General features: G+C 40.0%; 1 protein-coding gene across 1 annotated transcript; it reads left to right on the top strand.

Moving 5' to 3' along the window:
* Window positions 1-200: 200 nt before the first annotated feature.
* Window positions 201-20,502, top strand: si:dkey-121b10.7 (heparan sulfate glucosamine 3-O-sulfotransferase 6). Its single transcript, XM_040023189.1, has 2 exons — window positions 201-1,058; window positions 18,912-20,502. The coding sequence occupies exons 1-2, from the start codon at window positions 586-588 to the stop codon at window positions 19,552-19,554; spliced, it is 1,116 nt and encodes a 371-aa protein (XP_039879123.1). The 5' UTR covers window positions 201-585; the 3' UTR covers window positions 19,555-20,502.
* The last annotated feature ends 1,132 nt before the right edge of the window (window positions 20,503-21,634 follow it).

Here is a 21,634-nt window from a genome sequence, read left to right as displayed (position 1 = left end):
CTACCATATTTCTCTAAAATTGCTTTCAAAATAACGCGATATGAGCGTTTTCTCCTCTCTGTCACTTCGGAGAGGAGAGGGGACGCGCCGTGCCCGCGTAATTATTTTTCGCTGTATTTTCAGCGTGGCACGAGCTGAGGATTGGAAGGGGGCGTGCGCTTGATAAACAGGGCGTGGATTTGGCAGTCACACGGAAAGGATCGCTGAGGGTTTCCTACACAGCCGCTGCCAGGGAGCCGCAGGGGCGCACAGAAGACACGGAGAGCTGTGCGGCTGATTTTTTTTTTCAACCTGCTGAATCTGCGTTTTTATTTTGTGTATTTTTGCTCCAGTTGTTAAAGAAACTTTGTTTTGTTTGTTTGTTTTGTTTTGATGACTGCAGGATTCAGGGACAGTCACGGGGGGTGAGAGGGATAATAAGGAACATGTGGAGCTTTTGGATGCGCGGTGGACAAGTTTTGCGCCACTTGGACATGTGGCACAAAACAGGCGCTTTTTAAGCTGCTGTCACTTTGACTTTAGTATCCAACCCCCCTGATATGGCATGTTTCCTGCGTCGTGTCCCCGTGCTCAGGATTGCGACCCATGGGATGTAGTAAATGGAGAGCTGCGTTCAACTTTGGACACCTGAAGGTGCACTCCAAGCTGCCTGTCTTCTTTACCATGATTATTCTCTTCATTTACCTCTTTTACTGCCTCAACGGTTACTGCGAATCCCTGCCCAGACCCGTGTATGACCAGCGAAGTAATCTCCAAACCAAAATTATCTTTAAAGATGGACAAGAAACGGAGCAGCTCGGCGCGTATAACGCGTCTCCGGTCTCGTTTGTCCGCGAACAGCTGTCGGACTTGACGAACAGTGATCCCCCGTCCAACAATATTTCTATAGCCAATAATTTTGGCAGCAAAAAATTCCCTCAGGCCATCATCATCGGGGTGAAGAAAGGTGGCACTAGGGCTCTCCTGGAGTTTTTGCGCATCCATCCAGACGTGCGAGCCGTGGGCGCTGAGCCGCACTTCTTCGATCGCTTCTACGAGAAGGGACTGGAATGGTACAGGTAAAGGCGTGTTTACTTTGTTTTCCTTTTTATTTTATTTTTTTTATTGAAAGACTTATGAAATCTTTCATAAAAATCACGAGTTTCCTTCCAGCAGTCCTCAAACAGCAAAATGGGCAAACGGATACTGACCTTAAAAGACTCAAGAAGTCTTTCTGTTTGTGGTGACTTCAAACTTCCGGAATATAAGTTTAAAAACACGCTTTCTCTTTCTTTACGTAAATGTGAATACCCCATTTATCCTTCGTTGATAATGTTGGTTCACGGACACATTTTCCCCCACGAATTCGCATTTTAAAAACGCAAACATGTATTTTATGGAATATTCAGCTTCATAAAAGACATTTAAATACGACAGTGGTGTATTCATAACAGGTCATGTGCGGGAATTAAAAATCGAGCCCCTCTGTACGGGCCTGTACTATCTGTGCTCCCCTCCGGATTGTATTGAATTGCTCTGTCATGGAAACTTGAACCAGATATGGCTTTTATCTTCAGTAGCTGCGGTTTTAATGCAGCTTGTCAGAGCAGTTTGATGTGGCAGACGCCTGATTAGGCAGATGTTAAATCAAAAGAAGAAGAAGGGGGAAAAAAATTTGTTCCTTTGGAATCTGTTTTGCCTTCAATCAGCAAAGAAATAAACATCAATAACTGATTCAGTGGGAGGATTTTAAATTATATATACATATATATATATATATATATATATATATATATATATATATGCTACATTTGAAATAAAGGTGATATATCCCAAGGGGACTCACGTACTGAAAATATGTGTTCGTGTCTCTTCCTTGTTGCACTAAATATTGAAATAGGACTGCCTGGCACATGATAACACAACAAATTCAACACACGCCCTCCTTATTAGTGCAAATAAAGTCTCTTTTAGTCCAAGCTGTAGTGAAAGAGGAGAGGTGAGGAGAGCTGAGCTCTTCTAACCTATTTCCTCACCTTTTCTCTCTTCATTAATATCTCTCAGCACCAATAAGATGCTCTGCTGATAGCTTGCAAGGATGGCAGCATATTCAGTCCCTTGCCAATAAATTGCTGTTTATTGACCTGACACACCGCCTGGCTAAGTGTCCATGCTGGTCCCCTGAGAGCCTTCGTCACTATCAGCCCCTGATCACACAGAGAGAGGGTGGGTTATTGTGGATGCTGGTGGTGTCGTTGATCTGATGGTGGCCCAGATTTTAAAGGACATATTTCTTTCGGTACAAGTTGCTCTTTCTACTGAACCAATGAAGCAGTTTTTTGTTTTTTTTAATGATAGCACGCTCCAGAGAAAAACGTTAACATTTATCTTTTTTACTGTCTTTTAACAACATAGATGGAAGTTACAGATCACCTCAAATTTGCAGAAGACAGAAAAAATCAAGAGCTAGTGTGCGGAGGAGGAAAGATGAGAGCCATTACAGAGGATCGGCAGAGTAAATGACAGTTTGATGAAGAGATGTGGAAAGGGTAGAGGTGAATGTGGAGGGGTGGCAGGAAAAAAAATGAAGGGTGAAAAAACAAGAGAGAAAGATGTCGTCAATACACGACAGGTAATCAGCTGTTCGCTGGAAGGGTGCAATAACTGCTGAGTGACATCAGAGATCAAAGTATGCATGCACAAGTGTAGGCTGGCATTTTTACCACTTAACAGTGGTACTGAAGGCGGAAGAGGCTGGGGATTTCCTGCTAAATGCACGGTGCATGCATGATAACAAAGAGAAAGATGAACGATGGGGGATGTTTGTATGTGGGAAATGCTTCTCGGGGCAGTTTCAGTTTAAGATCTGAAGATAGGTTTATCATCAGTGATGCTGAACTTTGGGACGATTAAAGCACAGCACAGAAGTGGACTAGTTCAATCCCATAAAACCTTTAATTAGACAATAAAAATTCCAGCGCACACCAGAGTAAGTGACACTTTTATCTGCAGAGTGCAATAAAAATCTAGAAGTGAGTGAGCTGTGCTTTTATTGCAGTTTTATCTTAACAGATTTGCTCTCCATGCCAACAGGTGTGTCTTTGAATTGTCAGGTGCTGGTCCAGCAGATTCACCCAAAAATTTAAAAAAAGCACGTTAAATGGTTAGGTGGCAAAAGGTGGTATCTGTAAATTTAAATACCAGCTGTGATCCTATCTTACAAATCTAGATCATGAACGGAGAACAGATAAAGAGAGAGCTGACAGAGTAATAAGTATGTCTGAGAATCACAAACACAGACAGGGGATCACTGTGAATAGAGTCAGCAATAGATGGGTAATACAAAAAATGCAAAATTAACTGTTAAAGAAACAAACTGGAATTTTTAGCTCATTAACAGTGGAACACTGTTCATGTTATTTTCAGTTAATATGTATATTTACTTAGTAATCAATTATTTAATCATCTTATTTTTCCTGGAATCCAAAAGTTGGGCTTGAAATTAATTGTTTTATTCACCCGTCCTCCGTAACCTCTAAATTATAATTAAATGCAGATTTCAGTTCAGTTTTTTCTATTTATTTTAAATCAATTAATTAATTGCTAAAGTGATAAAGATACACAGTAACCTTGATGAAAACCTCAAGCTTGCATTTTGATTTAAAGGTGAAGGTGAAACCTTTTTTGTTTGTTTTTTAATATCTTTTCCCTCTCAGATGTTACCAAAGCCATGAGATAAGTGAGGTGCAAAACTAGACTAATCAGGTGGATTAGTGCTGCCGTTGCATCTATGCTGTGTTTGCTGACTATCTTTTAAAAAATCTTCTTTCTTTAGTGTTACTGGCTGTGGTCTGTTTGCTAAGAACCTATTTTTAAATGCACATTGCTGCGTAAGAGATGTAAAAAAGAAAGAAAGAAAGAAAGAAAAGAAAATGTAAATGTTACGATTTGTAAGCCATTTGCCGGTGTCAGTGATGACAAAGCAAGACCTAACAGGATTAAATGTGGAGAGATCAGTGACCTTTACATGTTCTTTATACTTTCTGTTGATAGGAAAGTGACCTTACGCCTGTTCTTTTTAACACAGATGTGATGTAAAACATCTCTGTGTTTTTTGTCTCTTTTCTTTTCTCCTTTGAAGATATAATGAAATGTGTGTTTTTGCTCCATCCTAATCCGCTGACAGCTCTTGTCAACACTGCGCGAATTGGACCGGTGTAATGACAGGTCAGGCATTAACGTGGACAGCTCAGGGACATATGAAGGGGCTGAGATGAATTAGGCTCCAGTTAAACAAGGCCTTATCGAGCATTAGTCAACACCCCTCCCATCCAGCCACCGCCTCGCCACGTAGCACTCATCCTTGATGAGAACTGCAGTCATCCTACACCTGAGTGCAACAGGGGACACTTATTGTGCCCAAGGGCTATGTAGTCCTCTGGCTTACAGACAAGCACTGACTTATGTATCTACTTTTTTTATTTTATGTGAGACAGATAGATGATCAAAGGAAGTGGAAGTAGTCCAGTGACTCCAAACAAGGCTTAGATCATACATTACTTAAAACTGGAGGGAGTACATGTTATACCATAGAGTTACTCAAGTATTGGGGGGGAGGGTTGGTGAAAAAGATTGTGATTTAAACACATTGTGGAAATAATAAATAAGTAGAATCACATATAATAAATGCTACATAATGCATCAGAACTTTGTGGGATTAATGCCTCTGAATAAAGGATGATTGGTAATGCTAAGCTAAGTAGCTAAAAGTAATATTAGTAAAATTAATATTAGGTTGAAAAATTATTTTTAATTTATTTACACAACATCACACAAAGTTGGATACAGGTTAGCTAAGTAGCAAAAAGGCTAGATAACTAATGGATAAATTATTGTAACTATTATATCCAGGTAAAAAAATAAATAAATAGTTAAAATGATAAAATACAAGAAAAAAATAATACATAACATCTGATACAAGTTTATTGGTACTAGAAATAAGTAAATAACTGAAATAAGTAAATAAACAATATCTAAAATTATTGGATAAACAGATGGAATGACTAACGCATCTAAAGGTTTTTGCTAATGGTTGAAAAAGTGAGCCTAAGTCAAACTAACAAAATAAATAGCTAAACCTTCTGCCAGTCCAGGTGGTAGTAGTGCAAAAAAAGTATTGTCAAATGATTTTATTTTATATTTTAAGGATATATCTTCCCAAATGTAAAAACTATTAAAAACTATGTTATGCAGAAGTACTGAAATCACTTAGCTTCTTTAGTTTTTTTGTGCAACTACACGCAACTTTATCGTACACATAATAGCCTTCTGAAAATATTATCTACAGCATAGGTACTTTAATAATGTAACCATTTATTGACATCAGCACATTTTCCCTGTATGCTACATTATAGTCTGTATAAAAAGTACATTTACTGTAGTATCTGGAGCTTATCTTATTAGCCATTATTAGCTATTTGCTAATTTGCCAACTGGTTTTATAACAGCTGTTAAATTACATTTTAATAAGTAAGGAAACTACTAGAGAAACACCCTTCAGCCATGTTTTGAGCATTGACGTTGTACAGTTTGTCCACCAGAGGGCACTTTTCAAATTCCTTGTTGGCTATTGTGTTTAGAACGCCCTAAACAACAACTAGCTGCTCTTAGCAGAGCTGGACAGAGCATAGCAGTAGTAAATAAATATTTACATATACCAAACTTTGGGAAATCTTTTTATATTTGACATTTCAAAGGAAATATTAACAGATATATCAGAATATCAAATACTTAAATTGCCAAATATCTGCAATTTATCTGTCTCAAAAATGCCAAATTTGTCGCACTCTACTAATATCTTCTTTTCCCTCCTTCCTTCGATTTTCCTGCTTTTCTGCCTTTTCCATAATTCCAAATCTAATCTATTTTTGTAATAAAAAAATATGACTAATTAAGTGTAATTACAGCCTAAGTACCTAGTGATTCAAATATATCAATTTGAAACAGAACCGTAGCATATGAAGCCAACAAAATCATCTGAAATTGTGCTGGAAAGTATCACTTAGTATTCTCTGACAGAGCTCTTCATTTCAAAGTGTCTTTGAGCTCAGAGAGCCATGGCCCTGTCTTCAGCTGGTAACCAAGTAAAACACATGGACATCCTTAAAGGAAGCATTTGGCAAATTGTTTCAGAAAAAATGCTTATATGTGGAAAAGCCTTGGCTGTACCATCTACTGGAAACGATTCTGTGGCTTTGTGGTGGGGAATGGGGGTTCAGACAGCCATGGTGTGCAATGAGTGAGTGTGAGCATGTGTGTGAGCTTGGATTCATTCACACTGCTTCAGCTGTATACCTGATCTCCATCCACTTTCTTCTTCTTCTTCTTCTTCTTCTCCCCACCATTTCTTGATGCTATAAATATCTCGCAGATATAAATGTCATTTCCCCATATTGATCACCTAAAATACGTTCTTCCTATCGATTTCCTCCTCTCTGCCTTTATCACGCTGTTGCAGCAGAAATGAATTAACTTCTGAATATTCCATCTTGTTGACAAGAAGCTCGTACTCCCATCCGCGGCTGACATTTATGCCCCACAGTCTGAGTGTTGATGGAGTGGATTTATTGGCTTGTTCAGGTCACTCAAACTGTGTAATGTAAAGCCACTGGACACGCTCTCACTCCTTTTAGAGCCTCGTTCTCTTTATGCCTCCTCACAGTCACTACTTTTCTTTCTCTTTCCTTATCGACTCATTTCGTTTTCTTGTCGTAAAACCAAGGGAGCGTGTTGTATAATTCAGCTGAGGGTTAGATGCGCCACCTAGACAGTAATGTCCAGGTTGTATTTCCTGTTAGGGCACCAATCACATGGGATTCTCTGGTTGAATTTCTCAGTACTCACATTCTTGGAAGCTGCGTGTTACGGAGTGTTTTTTTAGAGTAAACAAGGACTGGGAGGGAAAGAGACACTTTCAATAAAGAATTCAGAAAAATAGGAAATGCAAAGAAAGAAAGGCAGCTTTCCTTGGAAGACAGGGTTCAGTGCTTTGGACGTTTGAAGCTGTATAACTACAAGAATAAACAAGTGGGTTCAAACCATTAACATTAGTAGCATCATCCAACATGTCTGTCAGAACTGACACACATGAGATTATTTACCTATATATAGAGGGATGTTATTATCAGAACGAGTACGAAATTCAGCTGGAAAAGCTTAAGCGCTGTAATTAAATGTGACTCAATCAAACTAGACTTGTTCTGGAGGAGGTATGGATTTTTACTTGGTCAAAAAAAGGCCTGATGTAGCCCTGTCATCAGCTTTTTGACAGCTCGTCACTGTTCGACCTTTCCCCCCGCCAGCACGCCATTTTCATCCAGTCAAATTTAATAGAAACAGATGACTGGTGAGAGATGAACAATGAAAGGATCACTGGGGAAAGTATGAAACTTACCACGTTTCAATCACAGTTACAGAAAGAGAAAGTTTGTGTTGTTCATCGCTCAGACTGGTTTTTAATTCTTCTGTTTGGGGTTTTAATTCCAAACTGCTGTGCTGAGTATGGGCATTTTTAGTAAGACTCAAAGAAGAGGGGGCGTCGCTCTTGTTCTTCAGTCGCAGACTCATTGAAATCAGCCTCTCCTCGTTAAACAGACAGAGCAGACGAGGCAGCAGGAGACCTGCGAGATCAGGATGACTGATGAGCTGCCACAGACGACAAAATAATAATCCTATTTCTACCTCCTTCACCTTCTTTTCATCACATCATTTGCCTTCATTTCCACCAAACCTCTTGCTTTATTTTTCCCCCCCTTTACACTGTTATTAGTCTTTTTATATTAAATGAGCGTGCATGAGGAAAGATGGGGGGGGGGATTTAAAAATAGTGCAAGATCTGCAGACGTAGCTTACTCATAAATGAAAAAGAGGAAATGAAAGAGGTGTGAGGAGAGAAACAAAACTAACAAGTCAATAACTATATAATAATGGTAACACTCTTCATATTGTGCATATGAATACACACACACACACACACATATATATATACTTATAAATTAGATGTAGGCTTTTACTTTTAAAAGGTTTTTACGTTACATTTTTTTAAAATATACATGTTACAGTAACAATACAGCACACATTTTTATTTATTTCACTTAAATAAGCACCTATTATACTTATATGCTCCACTCACTCATAGGCCAGCAGCTACCCACTGCACTCATGGTGTCACAGCTTTGCTAATCTAACGTGAACGTTGATGACCGCTGCACGAACAAAAGGAGGGCAAACATACAAGACAAACAGCTTATTATTGCTTATTTGAGACCTTTATTTGATCATGTCGACCACACCTCTGGCCATTATGTTGTCTACTGTTTTTTAACAACCCCAGTTTACATTGGTGGACATTACTTTAAATATACCAGAGTTAGTCATGGGCTCATTTTGATCTGTAGCTCTTGGCCATATTTACTCATATTTGAGCAACTATGGTAAGCAAATTTGAAGCTGTGTACAGTTCTGGGATATAAGTACTGTTTTATATCCCTTTAAAATGAATATTTTTAACTCCAGTACATCGCCCATGTTAATGATGCAACATTGATATTCATTTAACCGTGATTAATAAATCTTTTTTTTTTTTCAATTTAACATTATGTTAAAAATTCGGTACTTTTTCTAACCACAAACTGGTGAATTATGTCTTCAACTTAATTTAATGTTTATATATTCATATTTGTTATTATATTTTTAATTTTATATATTTTCAATTATATATTTTTTTGTATTTATTTTAATTTATTTTCATTATTTTAATAATTTTTTTTAAATAATTTTTTTATTTTATACGTTTACGTTTAACAACCCTAATGTATAGTAATAGTTAGTAAAACAGTTTGAATTCCAAAATGTTCAAAATGCTTGTTGTAAAAAACAACAGAAAAATATTTAAAATGTCTTTATATTCTTTTATACATTCGCCATCTTCTGGGGATTTTTAGTCAGCTCCACAATCTATAAAAGCTCAGACATTTAAATCTCCTTTTAATTCTGCTTCCTCTACGATGTTTCCTGCTTTTCATTCATAGTTAATATTAATCCACAAATCCACACCAAATTTGCCACAAATGCTCTCACTGGAGAGGCAGGTAATTATTGACGGTTTGTGTATTTGTGTGTGGCTGCTGACCTCTCATTGGTGTCCATCTCTGTTTAATGTCTGACTGCCTGACGGGCTTGGGGGTGGGTGGGTCGTGAGAACCTGCAGCCACAGAAAAACACACTTTTCTTTGTCTACTGCAAAACCTTCCTAGAAAACTCCCCTAAACTGGAACTAACCAACTTAGAATAACTGGTTGATTGTTAGTGATGTCTGTGTGGGTTTTGAGAGGAAATTAGGTTAATTATGCCTGAAACTCTGGCAGAGAGAGCTACAGCTGAATTTGAGGACAAGCAAAACATCAAACAAGACACGGTGATGGGTGGAAATCTGGAAACCAACACCAGCTCCTGCTTCATGTTCATCCAAAAGCCTTCTGTGTCCTGAATGTTTGATGTCTGGACAAATGTAGCCAAAGCTTGCAAAGAGCCTGATAGATGCTACTAATGGCAGACCGCTGCAAGGATGGTTTCCAGTTGTAAAAGCCCAGTCTCTGCCAGCAGTGATTTCCGTTTTTCAGCTTAAGACAGTGCTAACAATGAGCTGAGAAACCACAGGGATGAAGGCTGCAACTGCTCGGAAGTGGGTTTCCACGATCGTACAGTATCGAGTGTTCTTATTGGTCGGGACCTGGGGAGTTGCCAGGCAAGCAAAAGTCCATATTGAGTCAATTATAGCGTTGCTGAGGTGTGTTTGTCCCACATGTGTATGTACTCATTTAGAGGAGCTGTTTAATTAGTGGAAGCGTGTGTTCCCTGGTGCTAGTGCACGGTCAAAGGGAAGGGTAAACATTACAGCATGTACCTCTTTGCACATGTTTAATATTTAACTGGACTAACTGGGCCGAGGGCAAACTAACAGCAAGTCAAAAGGCAATAAACAGCAATTTATCTGTTTGCTATAATGGGTCATATTTGTGGTATAAAATTATAATTACTGTTATTATAGATTTGTCAAGCTGTAAAAATTATATACATTTTGCCGTATGGTTTTAATATATTTATATCAAATTTTTTCATTATTTTTATAGTGAACAAAGTGACTAGAAATGCTCATATTCATTATTATGTCCAAAACAGGCTCATACATGAACTGTAGACGTGCACTGTTTGATTGAATTATTGTCATTCAGTCAATAGGCCAAACAGTGCACATCAGTCAAGAGCAAATAATAATATAAATATATATACGTAGTATAGATAACATAGTAATAACATAATTATAACTGCTTTTTTTTGGTTGTTGTTTTATTTTGTAATTTGTGGTCTTTTTTGTACATTAGTGATTTCTACTTCCTGTCTTTGACTTCCCTATATTGTGATTTTTTTGTCCCACCTTCAGTTGCATTAGTATCACCTGTGTTTAATGTACCACACCTGTTCCCGCCTCCCACTTGCTCGCTCATCTGGTTCTCATTACACTCAAATTTTCCAGCAGTTTCTTTTTTTCCCCTCTTGTAGCGTTCTTCTTTTGTTTTTTTCTCATGTTTCTACACAATTTGGTTCGCTCTTGCTCTTGAGTCGTGTGTTTGTGTCCTCTTCCTCCGGATATTCTTTGATAAAGTAGCAAACATTCTCATATGAGTAAGTGGTGTTAGGGCAGTTCATTGAGTATTTGCTTAATCCAAAGAAACTTCTCTCATGCTCACATGCATTCCCAAGTGTTGACATCTTACTGCCAGCCTAATTATACAACCGCAGCGTCCTGTGATGTCGGTGAGATCGTGACATTGTGACATCACCGGGGTTACATTTGAGAAGGGAGGAAATGGAAGAGTCCCTCGCTTTCTCCACCCACTCTATCTGGCCGTATTCATCCTGCATTCGGGAGATGGGGAAAGGCAGGGCGAGGCCCCTTAAAGGCCCCCTGGCTAGCTGCTCGGAGATAAAGCCCCACAAGCGGGCCGCTGTGGGCCCCGGCAGGAGCACAACAGTAGATTTTCCCACTTGATAAGTCAAGCAGGGTGGGAGCAATCAGGGGAAGTGACATGCACGTGCAAACACACACACACAGTTATTTAAACTCACTTGTACGGGCACAAAAAAGTAGACTCACACGCCCAGACACTCATGAGGGTTTCCGTACTTTAGTGCTTTCTGTCATTACGGGCTGTTCTGTTATCAGTAAGATCTTATCACCACATCCTTTCTTCCTGATCTTCATTCTGTCTTCTTTAAGAGATTTACGAGTGTAGTATTTTCCAAAATGTTAAGCTACTCCCCCAAAAATATAATGTGTTATAAAAAGGCAGAAGTTCAATATAAAACACATTCATTCAGTGCAGTCGGTTTCCACCGAATGCTACAGCTTAGTGGTTTTATTGAAATTCACACATACGTTTGACAACAAAACCATGCCGAGCTTCCTCTTTCATTATCTGCTCTGATCTTTTTTCAGGGGAAACTCTGACTGCTCCTCGCTCGCTCGCTCGCTCACTCACCGCTCTCGGGCCTTGAGATGTGTCTATTAACTGTTACGCCTCTATTTTTCCCCTCAGCTAGACGCATTCTTCAGCTCTTTCCTACCGACCTACCCCAGTGATGCAAACCTCCTCAGTAAAAATACTCATCGCCACCCTGGTGCGTCAGCCAGACAGCAACCTTCAGAGCGTGTAATAGTCTGCCACACACACGCAAAAACACACACGTACACAACTGAAGGGAGCGTAACATGATCTGTGACGGATTTATGTCACACAGATATTGTGTAAGACTCTTGTGCCAACCTATAACATAGCACAGATGTCCAAGAAGCATTAAAAACACTGAATACGCGTCCAGTAAGCAGGCGTAAATTCTTATAGGTCCTAACAGAGACAGTAACTTCAGCTAGTTTTGCATTGTAAGTGCTTTTTGACCACTTCTTACCAATACTTCATACTAAAGCTATTTTAACTTAGAAGCTCATTGTCTGATTACGGTCAGCCCGTCAATTAATTTTTAATGCTAGGAATTCTTACATACTGCTGGGAAGTATTAACAAAATGTAATATAAAATTAAATATCACTGCCTGGAATATTTTAAAGGTCTTACATTTTTAATGAACGCTGCGTAAACCCTGTAGGGTGTCGTTCTTTGAATTTAAAAAAGCCTCTTGAATTGCATTTAGACACACAAGAATCCCACATTCAGTTTCCTTTTGTTATTATTATTATTGATCAAATCTATTTTTGGCAGCCAAAGAAGTAAAGGAGAAGATGTGCAAGATTTCTTGTATATATACAAGGCACTGGGTACATTTAAATAAAGATAAGCAGCCAAAAACATCATCCAACTAACGCAATGGCCCGACTCCAACAGACACAAAGTGAAGCACTACTTTAGCTCCCCTTTTATTGAGTTGCTTACAGTCCCTGCTGACTTCTAATCAGCCCACAGAAACTTCTCAGCCCTGTATTTGCCGACAGTAATGACAACCCTCTCCCTCCACGCAGCAGCTTTTACAGATCTTTGAACACACGCAGGCTAACTGTATCCGTCTTCCGACGTCCCTCTGTAGTGGTTTGAGGATGTCAGTGTGTTTTAAAATCCCTTCACACATGTCAAATGCATTCATAACATTCTCACTTTGAAGGATACAGTAGAGGCCGAGGGGAAGCTTTGAAGTTGTTAAAAAAAAGGGGGGGATCAGGAGTGGAAGAAAGGAGGTGAGGCGAGAAAAAATGTCGGAGATAGAGGAAGGAAACGCAACACATACAAGAGAGTCTGCTCGTGATGACATGTTGCATTACATGATCTCCGTGATTCCCGGTGGTCTCGCTCCATGAAACGCAACCATCTGCCCCTGACCTTCGGGGTGGAAGAGTCCATTTCCGTGCAGCGCAGGCTGGTGGGGATTAAGAGGGTCCGGGGATCTGGCCTCAGGCCCGGCAGAGCCTGTATGGATCACAGCTTTCAGAGCTCCGAACTCTGGGACCAGAGGGAAACTTCCTAAACCAGAAACACTTCCCTCATCTCCGCCATGCGCACACACATCCAACACGCGCACACAAACTAAGAACTTCATTGCTCCCAGATGTGGGTCCATCCTGTGGAGGGCATGTTCAGATGGTTACAGTGTGCACATGTGTGCGCTGTGTTTATATATGTGTGTGCAAGGAGAAGGCAGACAGAGCAAGATGGGTTGTGCACAAACAGAAATGGAAATGGCCGGGGAATGTGCTTACCACTGGAAAAGTGATAATAGGCATTCACAGTACCTTACCTTACCAAACCGCTTTTTTAAAAACAAATAAGGCGTTCAGGTTGCAAAAAGTGGTAGGAATGTGCATAATCTTTGCTGGGTATTAGAAAGAAAATAGATATATAAATTTAATCTACAATTTAGTACATGGGATATTTTCCTTTTGCTTTTATAAAAGAAGATCAAACTCTGTAGTGTTAGCTACGAGAAGTCCCGCCTTATATTCCGTAATGATCAAACTGTAGAAAAACTTTATCCTCCATTCATCAAAATCCAAAATTATTCATTTTGTTCTGATTAATCGGGGTGGCTGAAAAATACTTTTTCAGATAATCTGTTTGTCAAGTAGCCGCTGCTTTTCTCTTGCCTTTGAGGGCAGCACAAACTACTAAACTGATGTGTGCTCATTTTCTGTTGATAAATAAAAGCCCACAAGTTTGCAGCCATTTAAACAGTCTCTAATAAACCTCAGCCCACCCACACAGACCACAAGCTAAATGTGTGTGTGTGTGTGTGCGAAAGAGAGAGTGTGTGTGTGCGAAAGAGAGAGTGTGTGTGCCTGGATGCATTTGTATGCACAGATAAACGCACATCAGCATACTATCGGACCAAACCGCATTCCTGCTCCAGATGCTGATGGGAGAGGTGTGATGAAAACAAACATCAGGTTGCTAGGTCGCCCTAAACTCTCTCTGGCACCATTTCACACACACACACCAGTTGCGATCAGATAAAAAGAACAAACATTTTGATTTTCTTCTCATCTTCATGAGATAATGGGAGATTAGATGAGATGCCCCTGTTTTGTGCTTTCTCGCTGCTGCTTTTCTTCTCTCCATGTGTGGCTCTCGCCTTTTGTTTTTTTAGACTCACAATCGCTGATCTTCTTCTTCTTCCTCTTCTTCTTCTCTCAGCTGTAATCCACCCTTACCGGCAGCCCCTTTCCTCCCCCCACCCTGTGTTCCATCACTGTGTGGCCTAAAAATGTAAACACGACGTCAATAGAAGCCCCTCTGTGCCTCAAACAGGTTACTGTGGCGTTCATTAGCCTGACTGAAATGAAACATCCATTTAGTGCCGCAGCACACTCACGAAATAGTTCAAACATGCTGGAAACTCAGAAAAATACAATTAAAAAAAGAGGGGGAGGGGGTATCGATGGTGTTAATATCAGTTTTTCCAGTGTCAGGCTGATTCCTGTGACAGTAATATTAATGGGCCAGAAAATATGATAATTAAAGGATGCGACTATTCTTTTTTCTCAGCTGGAAATACTCACTGAATTGATCGCACATGTTTTTCCGATGGGATTTCAGGAATCATATTGGAAAAAGTGGGTGACACAGGTAGGCAAGGATGGATAAGGAGAAGTAAATTTACCAAAACAGCATCGTCTTCTTCCACTTCTTTCGGCTGCTCCCTTTATGGGTCATCTGCGTCCATCTCACTCTATCCCTAACATCCTCTCCTCTTTCACTACAGAGTTCTTCTTTTCCTCCTGCTCTTCAGCTCCACATTCAGCATCCTTCGCCCAGTATATCCACCATCCCTCCTCCTCCAGTCATTTCCTCAGAAGTAATTATTTCTAATCTGTCCCATCCTGGTCTTCTTCAACTTCTGTCTTTCTCTCAGTGCTCCTTTCTCCAAACTATCTCACTACCATGTTGTAAACCTTCCCTCCTGCTGTTATCCTTCTGTCACAAATCACCTACTTTTTGCTCTGTCCATTGCTTTGTGTGGATGAGTTCAAGTATTTAATTATTTTTTTTATTTTTATTTTTAATTATTTAGTTATCCTCCTTCATTACTTGTACTCGTTGGATCGTCACTGCTACACCTGTCTCTCTCTCATTCACATACATGTATTCTACAAAAACACTCTGAGCTTCTCAATACTTCCCCATCAACACTCTCAAAGCAAACATCACATCTGTAGTGCTCTCTCAGCATCTTCTTAACCTAGCTTCAACAACTTTTTCCCATACTGTATGTGAGAGTGCAGTTTCCTCTGAAAGGCAGAGCTCTTAAACTTTCCTGGGATGCAAACGAGGTCCTCAGCTTCTTTTTTTCTGGGACTCAGATCCATAAAAACTATATTGCCACTTATATCATGTGGTCACCAGAAATAAACTCGCGACCGACATGCTTAGAAACGTCTGAGCTATAGGTTGTAGCTTACACTACGCCCTAATGGAGAGAGGACTCATGAGAACAGCATCATTTTTTTTTTCCTTTAGGTATTTGTTGTACATTTCACAATTTTGTTTTGCCTCAGCCCCCATAATCCAAGTCAGACATTTCTTATGAATGCCATAAGTTGTGTATTTGGTGTTACCCTCAGAGTTTCATGCCAGGGGACATGCCGGAGTTGGAGCCGAGTGTGTGTGTTGGATCAGAGAAAGAGGGAGAGAGAGAGAAATGGAGTCTCCATCACCACACACCAGAGCCCCAGTAAGCCCCTCACTTGCAGACCAACCACGAAGACTCCGACCCAACCGCCACCACATGCCTGCTGAGGAGGGAAGGGGGGAAGCATGGAAATTAGCTGAGGGATCTTTCACAGTTGCAACACTGGCATTCTTCTCCACTTGGATTTCTATAACACAAACTGCTGCCTGCGATTTGAATCTCCTTTGCAAACCAGTGCGCTTTGTTGTTTTTTTAGGAGAGGGAAAATTGGCAGAATATTTTTCACAACGGAGGTTATTAGATTCCATTTTGGTGTTACGGTAGCATTTGAATGAAGTAAACGATACGAGACAAATAGGTTTTCCTTTCCCTCCCATTTCCCCCCGATTTATATACAATCTGTTCTGGCAGGTTATGGAGACTCTCAGTCAAACACAGGCTTCGGTCAGGGTTTGTTGAACTTTTTGAGGTATGTCCTCTCAGTCTGAGTCATCTAAGTAGGGGTAAAGATCAAGAGGAAGAGGGCAGCCCTTTTTTTTTTTAAAGCCAAAGTGTGCCTAGAATACCTCAAGTACTGATAATAACAAGCAGGGAGCCAAAGGCAATAACAGGATTGGACCAGAAGACATGGTGAGCCCTATTATAGGATACCTTTGGGCTGTATGCAGTCCGCAAGTATAACTGCTGCAGTAGTATAATTGAAATGTAGAAATGCAGTTACACCACCACAGCCCAAATAGTCCATAAATTAAATAACAATCCCAGTTTATCGTTTGGATCTTATTTTTGTTAGTTATTATTTTGCTTGAGTTTGATAGCATGGATTGATCGATAAAAAAAAAGGAATCTGTCCAAATCCAGCTCCCAGTAATTTGTGAAAGACTTGCGTCTGTTAGGCATATTGGTGCAAAGGTAATGAACCAAAAAGCCATTTGCACCAACACAAATTATTTTATTTTAGGCCACAAGGTGGTCATATCATGTCAGTTTTAACCCTGTAAATCCTGAAACATTAAATTTAGCCATAAATTTTACCTTTTAAAAAAATTGAGTATTTTTTGAACATTCTAAAAAAAACTTAAAGCAAAAATTAATCAAATATTAATTTCTATATATTAGTTTTAATTTGTATCATATTTGCAACATCTTATGCAATTGATTTAGATTTTTTTAAAGTCAGAAATTCATGCATCAAATATGAGATACTTGGTGATGTAGGGTTAAAATGTTACTTTAAGCTTCCTGCAAAGACAAATATTAGACATTAAAGTTAGAGGATATAGTAAAGGTTATTTCACCAATGCCCCAAGCCTCATCAGTTGACTGGCCTGGGGTTAAAGTTACTTTTTCATTCGTACCTCATTCTACACAATCTACATTTGCAAAGTCAACTTTCTTTGACTGCGTTCAGGCGTGGTTGAGTTTTCTGTGCCACTGCCTGCTTGGAGGTGAGGTGGGCTCTGGCATGGTTCAGCTGTATTGGCATACACATGTTGTGTGATTGCTGATTGGGCCTAAATTACAACTAAAAATGAGTGTGACACTGCGCATGAGGACAGTGTGTTGCCGTGCCTAGACGCTGCCGAAATAAGTCACAAAGTAAGTCTAATCATAAGTTTTTGTTCTGCTGAAGCATCCTTCTTTAAAATAAACTGTCACGTCATAAAGATGTGGCAGCAATGGCGAGCAGGAGGTCAGTCCACTCGGGCGGGGATAATGGAAATAGAGAGCAAAGAGGAGTGGACTGAAATATGGGGAGCAAAAGAGACAAACTGAAGCATACTTCATAATGTACTTCAATGTCAAAGAGTGGGCACGGTGCAAAGTTACTGTGACTTTCATTTTGTTGCCTCTTGACAGTAACTTCTTCATCACATTGCATTTCATTCCAAGTCAGAGAAAAACAAACGCATGCCATTTCTACCCTCGGGTTAAACTGTGAGCCGACGTTTTAAATTTCACAGCGGTGCAAATTACTTTCAAACAATATTTCATATTACATATTTTGACTGGCTTTGACTATAAAGCCTAAATATGCATGAAACCAACAGCAGAGTCATATTGGAGCTTTTGTAGATTATCTAAACCCTTAAAGTGTGTGTTTGTCCAAATAACTTGACTATCTGACCATGTTCTTTCTAAGAGTCTTCCCACATTCCCGAATGTGAGCAATAGACCATTTTCTGGAAAAAACATTTAGCCATTGCAGAAAAGGCACACATGTAAATAATAAAAGATTAATGACAGTTGAATTCCATTTAGCAGCTTCAGTTTCGGGGCCCTGGTACCGGCGCGATACTCTTTCTGCTGTCCTGTCTCGGCTTCTGAGAAAAGCCACAACAGAGCACCGTCAGTAATTAGTAACACCTGTGGTTTCCTAATGTGACAGGTCAAAGTGTCTGCTGTTGAAAAATGCCCTCTTGGCGAGTGAATGCAGTGTTTTTGATTAGCAAAGATGGCCAAACTGCAAAAATAACATTTTACTCAAGTAGTAATCTAAACTAAATTTCTGGAGGAACTTCCTCGTGATTGCTGGAAGCTGTTGTAGTTAGCATGCAGCTGTTTTAGTCGACAGCAGCCGGTAGACCGACAGCTGGCAGTGTGTTTGCAATTCAAAGCAAGCAGTACGAGATAATGAAAGTTAGCTAGGTAACAGTTAGCTGCTATACTTTTGATTTCCAGGTGTCAGTGAGAGCAGTGCTGTAAGAAATGCTAATGGTATTACAGCAGTGTGGCTATTACTTCAGGCCAGCCGGACATTCTCCCATCATCGAGGAACACAGGAGCAAGAGCAGCGGTTATGAGCTTGTTTAGAAGGAGGCCGCGGATGAGATGAGGAAATTACTTTTCTGAGGTTAGCATAGCCTCGCGGTTTTCCTACAGTAGCCGTTCAGTAGCTCCCTCCCACACTAAACTCACATGGTCACTCCATCAGTGCCAGCAGCTAATGCCATGTTTATCTCTCTCTAATCACCGATTTATCCCCCTAATTACAAACCGAAATCAAAAAGCCTCAAAGGCAAGTGAGGCATCGTCAAAGGAATGTGCTGGAAATATTAAGGGAATGTATCATTTCTCTAATATGTACTCTTAATATGTGACTACAGTGTAGTGGGGTTTTGGGGGGGGGCTTTTCGACTATGTTAAATGGCTTTTTCTCTCTTTCTCTCTTTCATCCAGGAACCTGATGCCTCGTACTCTGGAAGGCCAGATAACCATGGAGAAAACCCCGAGCTACTTCATCACCAAAGAAGCTCCTCGGCGCGTCTTCTCCATGAGCCGCCACACCAGGCTTATCGTGGTGGTTCGGGACCCTGTGACGCGCGCTGTTTCCGATTACACGCAGACTCTGTCCAAATCTCCCGGGCTTCCATCCTTTCAGAACCTGGCTTTTCGTAACGCCACCACAGGCCTCATCGACACGTCTTGGAGCGCCGTACGCATCGGCATCTACGCCAAGCACCTAGAGAACTGGCTGCGCTACTTTCCAATGTCGCGCTTCCTGTTTGTCAGCGGCGAACGCCTTGTAACAGACCCGGCGGGTGAAATGGGTCGGGTCCAGGACTTCCTAGGGCTCAAGCGCGTGGTCACAGATAAGCACTTCTACTTCAACCAGACCAAAGGTTTCCCCTGCCTAAAGAAGCCTGAGGGGAGCAGCAGGCCTCGCTGCCTGGGGAAGTCAAAGGGGAGGCCCCATCCACAGATACCCTCTGAAGTCCTGCTCAGGCTCAGAGACTTCTACAGACCTTTTAATCTTAAATTTTACCAAATGACTGGCCACGACTTTGGCTGGGACCAAATGGCAACTCACCAAAGCTCTTAAAAACTGCCAGTTTTATTCACCAACAGTTAAACACAGGCAGGGATACTGTGTGTTCTTTGTCGCCAAAGGTTCTACTCTGTATAACTTGCCTTTTGTTTTTCATTTATTAAGGTATGATACCTGAATGCCAATGCACAAAGGAGCCTTCACCTGGCTTTATAACAACCATGCTAACAAAGTTTAGAAAAACTTCAATTCTTTGAAGCACTTGAGCAAGCATTTTCGACAAAGTCTTGTGCAAATGGCTTGTTTTGTGCTCATACAGACAAGCAGAAGGCAAACTAAAGCATAATGCCTATTTACTTAAATCAAGTTAAGCTGCCATTGCTATCCAAAACACTGACAATGGGAGACGTTCACAAAGTTAAACCAAAAAGAAAAAGAGATTCGATGGGTGAACAAAGCCATGAGAAACCAAACGACAGTAACTGATACGCAATGGTGCAATCACAATAAATGCAAATGGGTTGAGACACAAGTTGATCATTCAGAAATAGTTACACTAAATCAACATAAATAACAGTTCAACTCTGGTTATATACACTTACAAAAAGTCTAAAGTTTGTTTTATGGACTATCATTTCATTTTTTTAAATACAAGATGTAGCAAAGATGATATATAGCTGGTTCTGATGAAAAAAGGTTAGAGAGGGAAACCAGCCATGGTCAACTACATGCTGTAAATTTGCAGTTATTTATGTCATTAATGCAATGAGTGCATTGTTAAAGACTGGAGAGGAACATTTACAGCCAGTAAACCGGTGACTGTTTTTCCACTTTGTTTGATTAACACTTACCCTGTCACATGGTACAGTACTTACATGTAACTGTGTATTTCTAAAAGTCTAATTTATAAGGTGGCACAGTGTTGTTGAGATGTTTTCTCTGAAACTTTTGTATTTGAAATTCTGCTGGAAATTCTGACTAAATATTTTGTTCTGAAACAAGCATTTGGGTCATTTTTTGCAATTTATTTCTGAGAAGTATTCGCATCAAACTCTTTGTATTTATTCCAGACAGGCCGAGTTTGCTGCTGCCAAGACTACAACATACATCTGCGGGGCAGATGATTTGCTGGTTCCTGGAAAAGATGTACGAGACTCGTGATGACTAGAAAAGAACGCGTAATTAATCGGTGTTGTGTTATTGCAAGAGATGATGTAGGAATGACCCCATTCCTTTACATCATATGAAATTGTAAAGACTATTTGTTTAATATTTCATCCTGAAAGAAAAAGCAGCTTTAAAATGAGATTGGCACTTTAGCAGTCATGATCTCACACCACAGCTAGCCTCTGTTCCACATCCATCACAGCTACTGTAAAGTACTATGCAAAAAGTCTTGAGCTGCACCACGGAAATAGGTGCAGCTGTTTATTGAAATATATCAATACATAAATGGGAATATAGTATCCAGGCAGACATCTATCCATTGTGTTGTGCCTATTCAAACAAAAAGAGATTATACAAGGCAAAAACAGTATGATCATCTTTATTCTTCAACACAGTTTGATCTCTCTTAGGCAATATTTTTTTGTCGTTTCTTAAAGTAGTCTTTAGGAATCGTTCTCCGGGCTTCTTGAAGGACATTTAAAGCTTTTCTTTGGATGTCGGCGGCCTTTTGTTTTGTTCTCCATCTAGATGATCCCACATTGCTGAAGTTCAAGCTCTGGTGAGGCCAATCTGTTAGGGTTAGTGAGGGTTGTTCCTGTCCTTTGAATAAAGACTACAGAGTGAAAAGGTAATGTCATGTCTAATTAGTGAGGTTTAAATGTGCTGGTAGGCTAAATTTGTTAAATTTAGAAAAAGCCTACTAATCAAGCCAGTTTTCAGTCTAAACTGTGCTTCTCTTTAGTAACAGATATATGCGTGCAACTATGCAAAAGCTTCTCAAATCACATTTGAAAAAGGTTTGGTTTGATAGAAATAAGCAATCGTTTTGGAGATCAGAAAAGAGATCACATATGATGAAATATGATAATCACAGAGTCATCACCGTTGCCTTCTTTCGACTGCTCCGTTCAAGGGTCGCCACAGCAAATCATCTGCCTCCATCAAACCCTATCTCTACCATCCTACT

Source organism: Simochromis diagramma, unplaced genomic scaffold (genome assembly GCF_900408965.1).
Source record: "Simochromis diagramma unplaced genomic scaffold, fSimDia1.1 OVJJ01000208.1, whole genome shotgun sequence".
NCBI classification, from domain to species: domain Eukaryota; kingdom Metazoa; phylum Chordata; class Actinopteri; order Cichliformes; family Cichlidae; genus Simochromis; species Simochromis diagramma.
Note: the sequence above shows the minus strand (reverse complement) of the source record. Positions and strands in the feature narration are given on the sequence as shown.

Coding starts and splice junctions, on each gene's coding strand:
- si:dkey-121b10.7 (XM_040023189.1), top strand. CDS start 586: ATGGGATGTAGTAAATGGAGAGCTGCGTTCAACTTTGGACACCTGAAG. Junction 1,059..18,911: donor AAGGGACTGGAATGGTACAG/GTAAAGGCGTGT, acceptor TCTTTCATCCAG/GAACCTGATGCCTCGTACTC.